A 9419-nucleotide genomic window follows, 5' to 3' on the forward strand; every position below is an offset into this window, starting at 1 on the left:
AAAAAACAAGGGTAAAGAGCGCAGCAGCGAGGCGACCGAGACGCCCCAGGGAAAGCACGGCGAAGCCGGGGGCCGGGACCAGTCACAGCCCCCCAGCCCTACCCGGCCGCCGCAGGGTGGGTGCGTATAGTGGGCTTGGGCCAGGCGGGAGACCGCCGCGGGAGCGGGGGGCACGCGCACGCTGCGCTCGGCCTAAGTCAGGCCGGACAGGACTCCCAACCAGAGGCCCGAAGGGGCGGCGCGAGGGGCCGGAACGCCGGCCGTTTGAGGGCCAAGAGGGGAGGCCTAAGAGAACCCGAGAAAGAGACAGGGACAGGAAGTTCCGTACCGCCATAGAGCCACTCTTCCTCCTCATCCCCTCCGGTCCCGCCGCTCAGCTCCGACACTAGGCGCTCGACCTCGCCGGCCGACATGGCCGCCCCGAGCGCAACTTAAACGCGGCGATCAACAGCCCCCTCCAACCCCTTCCCAGCCTCTTAGCCCCGGGGCGCGAGAAGGGCGCGAACCCGCCGGCGAGCGAACGAAGAAAGCTCGAGACTCAAATCCCAGGAAGGCGGCAGCAGCGGTGGTAAAGATGAAGACTCCAGCGCGGATCCGCCTGCGCATGCGCAGCAGACCCAAGCGGCGCGGCGTCTATAGGTGGCTTCGCTTCCGCGGCGGCGGCCACCTGGGCCTGGTTGCGCCTGCGCGCTGAGGTGGGCCCTGCCCCTCTAGGATCCCGCTTTGCTGTTTAGCGTGGCTTCCTCTCGTTGCATCCTGAGTAGTCCAGGGTTCCCCGCCCCCACCCTTCCCTTTAATAACCCGTATTGCCATTGCTAGCGAGTACACCATTGTTCCCTTCCACTCTTCGTGCTCTTTCTTCTCAACCTTTTCTTTGCTTTTTAATCTTCCGAAAGGCCACCTTTTATTCTTTAATCAGCCTTGATACAGAATCACCTGTCACTCCCTTTCCTCACTGAATGGAGAATAAATCACAGTACTATTTCTTGAAAAATTAATTTTCACAGCCAACAAAAGCAAAACTAATAGATGAAGAATGCACCCTCCTTGTTAAAAACCATAAATTACTGTCAAGGTCAAAGACAGCCTCGTTCCCCTACCCTTCTCTCCAGAGGTAGCCCTTGTTACAGATGCATATCCTGTTTGGAGTTCATCATTCTGAAATTTCCTATACACTTACTTCCTGTGTTGTACTGTTTTGGTGGGAAAACCTGAGACTGACAAGTCTTAAATAGTACAGTATAGTATAGTATCATCCGGCGACTTCCTTTTTTTTGGTTAGCATCCGTGTCTTGGAGCTGTTTTGCATTTTTGTATGAGTCAAACTATATCCATTTTAAGTGCTTCATAAAATTGCATAGTATGGCTATCACAGAGTGAATATGGCTATTTCTCCATTGATGTACACCCAGATTGCTTTCGACTTTACACTTTTAACTGCAACAAAAAACGACGATGAAGATCCTCGTGGCTTCTTGAGATTTGTCTGTTTCTCGAAGATAGATCATAAAGTATGTACAGTTTTTATTTTAATAGGTAAACCAAATGTTCAGGCCACTTCTGAAAGCACATCTTTAAGTGAAAAGATGACATACTGTGCTTCAAACTGGAGCGCCAGGTTTTTTGTTTGTTTGTTTGTTTATTCATTTGAGGTGGAGTCTCGCTCTGTTACCTAGGCTGGAGTACAGTGGTGCCATCTCTGCTGACTGCAACCTCCACTTCCTGGGCTCAAGTGATTCTTCTTCCTCAGCCTCACAAGTAGCTGGGATTACAGGCACGTGCCACCACGCCCAGCCAATTTTTCTATTTATAGTAGAGAGGGGTTTCACCATTTTGGCCAGGTTAGTTTTGAACTTCTGACCTCAGGTGATCTGCCCGCCTTGGTCTCCCAAAGTGTTGGGCTTACAGGGATGAGCCACCACGCCTGGCCTGTTTGATTTTTGTTTTGTTTTGTTTTGTTTTTTAAAAAAACAACAACAACCATCTTGCTCTGTAACCCAGGCTGGAATGCAGTGGCAGGGTCACTGCTCACTGCAGCCTCTACCTCCCAGACTCAAACAGTCCTCCCACTTCAGCCTCCTGAGTACCTGGGACTACAGACAAGCAGATGCCACCACACCTGGCTAATTTTTTATTTTTCTTAGAGACAATGTCTCACCATGTTGCCTAGGCTGGTCTGGAACACGTGATCTCTAGCAATCCTTCCACCTAGGCCTCCCAAAGTGCTGGGATTACAGGTATGAGCCACCAGGCCTGGCCTCAGTTCTTCATTATACTTAGCAGGTTGTATAGTCAGGCAATCAACCTTTCTATGCTTCAGTTTCCTCATCTATAAAATGGAAAGGCTAAATTAAATTACCTCTGAGGTCTCTTTCATTTATAAAGTTTACAAACAGGGCATTCACTTGTCAACAGAGAGAAATCCATTTTAATTGAACAAATAAATGAGTTTTCTTGCTCCTCAATGAATAAATATTGTTTTATCATTTATTTATTTAGCAATTACAGAATATCTGCTCTGTTTAAGAACTTGGAAAATGAAAACATGAGTGAAAGAGTCCCAGCCCTTAAAGAGCTCTCAAGTTATTGAGAAAGACAGGGGTGGTAAACAACTCTCCTACAAAAGAAAAGGTGGCTGTGTTGTAATAGAAGCACAAGTGAAAGGTTATGCCCAACCAACACTGCACCATCTCACATTATTTAAACAAACCATGTGATTTTAATCTTTCTTACCTTTGAACACACTTCTACCTGCTATTCCCAGCTCCCTTATCTTTTTATGATAATCTCTTGCATCCTTCTAAACTCTGGGGGTATAATCACCTTTGTGAAATCTTTCCTGAATCCCATTTTATCTCTTCCCATTTGTTTTGCCAGGAACTCTTCCAGCTATGTAAATTCAACAGTGAATAAAACAAAGTTCTTTCTTTTGTGGAACTTTGATTCTAATAAGAGAGTCAGATAATAAACATATGAATGTATGATATTTCATGATGATAAGAATTATGAAAAGAGTAAGCAATATAAAATGAAGGGATGGGGTGCAATTTTGTATGGAGTGGTCAGGGAAAGCTACTCTGATGAAGTGATATAAGAGACTTGAATGGAGACAGGAGGTAAGCCCCGTGGATTTCGGGCTGGCAGGCTATCAGACAGAGGAATAAGAAGTGCAAAGGCCCTGAGGCAGAAGCATACTTGGCATGTTCAAGCAACTCAAAATGTAGCTCAAGTATAGTGAGTGAGAGAGAATGCAGATGAGTTCAGACGTATTAGGGGCGTGAGTGGGACAGAGAAACTCATTCCTTCTAGACACCATGCCGCTTCTATGCCATGTGCCTATCACACTGTGTAGTAATTATTTGACTACATTTCTGTTTGCCTCAGGCTCTTCACTAGACCAAGTCCACCTCCAAACAGGGCATCCCATAGCCATCACTTCCATTCCTAGTACACTGCTTAACGCTGGGTAAATCTTTTTGGTCACTGTTGAAAGTAATAGAATGAAGTTTTACAGACTGTTTGTGAGTATTGTAAGGCAATCACTCACAGTCCTGTGTATTTATCTTTCTGTTTATTTAATTGGTTTCATGAGAAAACCAGTTGCCTTTTGTTAAGGGATCTTTTTCTCTTTTCAGCTGTCTTTCAAGGCATTGCTTAAATATAACTGAAGAAATGATGAATACTTGATGAATATCTTTTGTGGTAGAGGTAGCATTTGAGCTAAGCTTTGAAAATGAAGATTTCCATGAGAAGAGAAGCATATAAATCACTAATAACTACTCTGAAAGCACTTCTTCCTCCTTACTTCTAAGCTGAGTTTCTTGCCTGAATATGCTTTCTTAGTTAAAGGTGTCTTTCTCTCCCTACTTACCAAGGGAGACATCAAAGGTAGGTAGTTTGAAGATATTATATATTCCTCCTTCTATTTCTTATATTATGACTTTATCAATCTACAATGCTCCATATATTCTGTTTGTTTTCCATTTTATTGTTGTTTTGTGGTCTGTTGGTTTCTGGCAAGAAAAATTAAAAGATAAGTTTTAATGTACTTATCTCTGAGAAGTACGAGAGTGTTTAGTAGATGATGATGAATTAAATGATGACAAGAATTGGAGGTCAAATAAAAATGTCTTGCTCACTATCCAGTATATATAGCGAGTACACATAACTGTGTTTGGCATTCATATGACGTTTATGCCCAACTGTGCTCTTTGCTGTCATGTACATTTCAATGTTCCTAAATTCTCAGTGTTCTTAAGTTTCCTCAGTAGTAAATTGATACATTAAAATAAAATTTGTACCCATTTTGGGGAAGAATAACAAAGCTAAATTGAGGCTTCAAATGCCGAAGCATCTGGCCAGGCACGGTGGCTCACGCCTGTAATCCCAGCACTTTGGAAGGCTGAGGCAGGTGGATCACCTGAGGTCAGGAGTTTGAGACCAACCTGATCAACATAGTGAAACACTGTTTCTACTAAAAACACAAAAATTAGCTGGGCATGGTGGCATGCACCTGTGATTCTAACTACTCAGGAGGCTGAGGCAGAAGAATCACTTGAACCCAGGAGGAGGAGGTTGCAGCGAACCAAGATCACGCAATTGCATTCCAGCCTGGGTGACACAGCAAGACTCGGTCTCAAAAAAAAAAAAAAAAAAAAAGAAAAAAAAGAAAAGTCAAAGCATTTGACAAGTTATTGACAAGCAGGTAATGTGTTGTTTAGGCCTTCTCTTCTTTGAACAAGCAAAGTAATTGTACATGTGTAGAGCTTTCCTTCCTCTTTATGTACTTCCATGATAAATTGTAATCCCAGTGCTTTGGGAAGCCAAGGTCAGAATATGGTTTCAGTCCAGGAGTTCAAGCCAGCTTGGGCAACACAGCAAGACCCTGTCTCTATATAAAAAAAAAAAAAAAAAGAAAAAGAAAGAAAAATATTAGCCATGTGTAGTTGTGTGCACCTGTAGTCCTAGCTACTCAAGAGGCTGAGGCAGGAGGATTGCTTGAAGTCAGGAGTTTGAGCCTGCAGTGAGCTATGATTGTGCCACTGCACTCCAGCCTGTGAGACACAGTGAGATTCTGTCTCTGAAAAAAAAAAGTGTTCCCTCCCTGAATTGTAGAGGCCAAGTTACTTTCTTTAATCCTAACTTCATATTCTTCCAACTTTTTTAACTTCTCATTCCCCTATCACCTTGTTTTCTAGAAAATGTGTAGATAATTTCTAGAAGCTGCATTTTCCCCAATCCATTGACTCATTCTGCACTGCACCCCCAGCACTCCCTTGTCATGACTGCACTTTCTTTCTGCATAGGTCAAATCCTGTAGAGTCTTCTCATATTCCATCTCTTTTCCCTTTTCTGACACTTGCCACTGTTGGCCAGTCTATTCTTAAAACTTGTACCTCTCATTACTTCATTCACTGGCTTGACTTCTTCTGCCCATCAAGAAAAGTTGCTCAGAGTTCTCTCCATCACCAACATTGTCTTCTTTCTTTTTTGTGCTCTTAAGGCACTCTGAAGCACATCCATTTACTAATGATCCCAATTGCCTTATTTCTCTTCTGTATTCCGGAATCATACATCCAACAGCATGCTAGACGTTTCTGCCTGGATGTCCCATAAGTATATTGAAAAGAACATGTCCCCACGCCCACTAAGATGGCCATTATCAAAAAACCCAGGAAATATCAAGTGTTGGCAAGGATGTGTAGAAATCCGAACCCTTGTGCAGTATTAGTAGGAATATAAAAGGTTGCAGCCTCTGTAAAAAAAGAAAAAGACAAAACAAAACAAAAACAGAGGTCCGTCTAGAAGTTAAAAATAGAATTACCATATGATCCAGCAGTTCCACTCTGGGTGCAAGTACAAAAGAACTGAAAGCAGGATTTGTAAGGAAAGAAAACCATACACCTTTAGGGAGTGATTTGAAATTTGTATGTGCCACTTCCAACTATCTTATTCACCCGTGCTTCATCATTTGTCCATAGCTAGTTGCAAGAGGCTTGGAAAAGTAGTCTTTAGCTGTGTGTTTATGTGTTCAGAATAAACCTATTACTACAGAAGAAGAGACAAATACATATTGAGGCAACCACTAGCAGTTGCTGGCACAATATTCAACCCTGACTTTATGAGTGCCTTGAAGTATTTCAGAGAAGATGAAGTATTAATTCACTCAAACTTATCTAATGAATGTATGATTCAGCATGAGATACAAGGAATAGAAACAAAAAGTGAGCTTGAGATCAGGATTAATGCAGGTGCTAGTAACTAGGCACTGACTTGGGTTTAAATTGAAGAGCAAGGGCTGTCATCTAACAACCTACTCAACTTAACCTTCTTAAAATAATTTTCATGCTGACAAGGATACAAACATGGAGGAATATCTTCTTGTTTGCTGGTTCAACACATGAACTTTGGTCTATCATTGGCCCTTTTACCTACTGGGTTCTACCAGGTATATGACTCTTCTGCTGCATATTCAAGGTGGCATTATTCACAGTAGCTAAAGGTGGAAGCAGACCAAATGTCCAGAGGCAGATGAATGGATAAACAAAATGGTGTAACATCCAATGGAATGTTATTCAGCCTCAAAAAGAAAGAAAAATCTGATGCATGTTACAATATAGATTAACTTGGAGGACTTAGCATAAAGTGAAACAAGTCAATCACAACAAAATAAATACTGTATTGTTCCACTTACGTGAGGTAGCTAGAGTAGTCAACTACTACCTTGCCAACAACTAGAGTAGTCAACTCATAGAAACAGAAAGTAGAATGGAAGTCGCCAAGGGCTGTGGAGAGGGGAAATGGGGAATTGTTGTTTAATGGGTACAGGATTTCAGTTTTGTGAGACAGAAAGTTCAGAGATTGGTTATACAACAATGTGAATGTACTTAATGCCATCAAAATGTACATTTTACAATGGTTAAGATGGTAACTTTTCTGTTACACTTATCTTGCCATAAGGAAACAAATAAACAAAAATATGTCCCCACTAAACTCTGTGTTTATTCCACAATCTGCTTCTCTTAATGGTTTTTCAAATCTCAGTGACCGGCATTTACCAGTCATCCAGACAGAAAGCTGGGTTCTAACCTGAAATTCTCCTTCCATGTCACCCTCTCTGCCAAATTAATAAGCAAACTCTTTGACACTATATTCTTAATGTCTCTTCACACTCCCCACTCTGTCCATCTGCTTGTTATGCTTTTCAACTCTCTCACCCAGAGTTGCTGCTGATACTATCATTTTCTTAACTGCTCCCTCTGCCCTAAATTGCTCCATTTCAAGTTATTTTCCATGTTTTGACTAGAATCATTTTTTTTCTAAAATCCAGATGTGAACAAGTTATTTCCATACCGCAAAATACATTAATAGTTCCCCACTGGCTGCTACTCTTTAGAATGGAAAATAAGGCTCTTGCTGATCTAGTCCATTTCTTTCTTTTCTAATTCCTTGCTCTTATTACTTCTTGCGCCTTGTTTTCATACAATGCACTCCAGCTATAGGAAACTGTTTGTAGTTCCAGAGAACATGTTGTACTGTCTTATGCCTCTACAACTTTGTTTATGCTGCACTCTGTGCCTGGACTGCTAAGAATCCTCCTCCCCATCCTGTCCACCTGGTGAACACCTGGGTTTCTCTGAAGGCAAGTCAAAACTCATGCCCTATATGAAGCTTTTTCTGACTACTTCCCTTTTCTCTTAGTCAGAATTTATTTTTCCTCCTTCGTAATTCCTGTGCAAACATTTTAAAAAAATATTTGCTTCTGTAACATTTTATTGCACTTGTTTTCCGTGTGTGGGTCCCTTTATTTCATTATAATTATTTTGAAATATGGGCTGTGGCTTAGTTTTCTTTATGTCCTTAATACCCAGACAGTGTTTGGAATATTGTACATATTTATTAAAAATTGACTGGATATATTATTATGTGGATATTAATTATTTATTTTTATTTATTTATTTTTTATGGTGTCTTGCTGTGTCACCCAGGCTGGAGGGCAGTGGTGCGATCTTGGCTCACTGCAACCTCTGCCTCCCGGGTTCAAGTGATTCTCCTGCCTCAGCCTCCCGAGTAGCTGGGATTACAAGTACCTGCCACCATGCCCATATTTTTAGTAGAGACAGAGCTTCATCAGTTTGGCCAAGCTAGGTGATCTGCCCACCTCGGCCTCCCAAAGTGTTGGGATTACAGGCATGAGCCACCGTGCCTGGCCATGGATATTAATTGAACATTCATTCAACAAACATTTATTGAACACCTGTTATAAGTGTTGGGGATAACAAGCATCTAGTGCATAATTTAGTAAAACAGATAGTTTAAAGAAACTAGGTGTTAATACTTACCCCATGATATGGCATGTACTTAGCAAATGTATCAGTTGAGAGGTTTGGTAGGTAGGGGAAGAGAGAGGCAATAGGGTGATAGTGGTGGTGAGTTAGAAAAAGTCTATTATAGGCAGTACTGTTGGAATGATTATTTTTGGTAAGTTTACCAGGTAAATTCTTTGTGGATTAGGTGATTAATTTTATTAACCATTCATCTTTGAAGCTTAGCACAGAGATTATACTTAGTAATATAAGTATATTGGTGGAACAAACAATCCATAAAACATTTGGGGTTCAGCCTGTTGACTTCATTGTATTGGTACTATTTTTCTCCAGGTTGGGAATAGCTGGAGAGAAATTGAGAAATCATGAAGGATGTTGATGCTTTTTAAAGAGTATACCTGACTGTAGGCAACTGGGCTAGGAGAGGCTTTTAAGCAGGAAAGTTGTAGGACCAACTTTGTTTATTAGGAAGAAAATAGAATCGGAGGGGGAAGAGATCGAAAGCCAGAAAATGTTGGGAGATCATTGTCCGGGTGAGCGATGCTGTTGGGTTTTTGTGACAGCAAGAATGCAGAGGAAGGCTGAATTCTAAGAGTTTTGAAGCCTATCAAGATGTAGTGACGATGAGATGAGGGAGGAAAGATGGAGAAAGTGAAAATGAGAACAACAGGGTTTGTTATGAGGCTTGTGGGCAATAACGTATGTGGCAGCAATCTATAAACCCAAAATACTGCACACGGTTGTTTTTATTATCTTTTTCTAGTTGCTCTGAGTTTAGATTGAGAATGTGGCTGTGCTTTTAGAGACGTGTTCATATCTAAGGAAGATATCAAATTTCGGATTAGGCTTTTATTTCGGAGACTTTTCAAGGAACATGAAAAGATTATCCGCGCAGACAGGCCGAGCGACGGAAAGAACTCAGTTCAGCTCCAGCCCGGGGAACACCTCACCTCCGCGAACTTTTTGAGGAAGCCCAGAGCCACAGAGCCCCACCCACTTCTTTCCAGACCACACCATCCTTCCTCAATTCCGGCCTCCTCCCTAACCAATCACCGCTCAGTTCAACGTCATCACCGAGCGCCATCAGGTAGC

At 42.0% G+C, this 9419-nt stretch overlaps 1 protein-coding gene across 50 annotated transcripts in view; it reads right to left on the bottom strand.

Moving 5' to 3' along the window:
* The window catches only part of FIP1L1 (factor interacting with PAPOLA and CPSF1), a 73501-nt gene extending 72893 nt beyond the window's left edge, over positions 1–608 (bottom strand). For all 50 annotated transcript variants that reach the window (XM_045393306.2, XM_005555288.4, XM_045393319.2 and 47 more), the window contains exon 1: positions 329–608. In XM_045393306.2, coding sequence (XP_045249241.1) covers positions 329–413 — 85 coding nt within the window. In that variant the 5' untranslated portion in view covers positions 414–608. The remainder of the gene's footprint in view (positions 1–328) is intronic.
* Between the last annotated feature and the right edge of the window lie 8811 nt (positions 609–9419).

Source organism: Macaca fascicularis, chromosome 5 (assembly GCF_037993035.2).
Source record: "Macaca fascicularis isolate 582-1 chromosome 5, T2T-MFA8v1.1".
Lineage (NCBI taxonomy): Eukaryota > Metazoa > Chordata > Mammalia > Primates > Cercopithecidae > Macaca > Macaca fascicularis.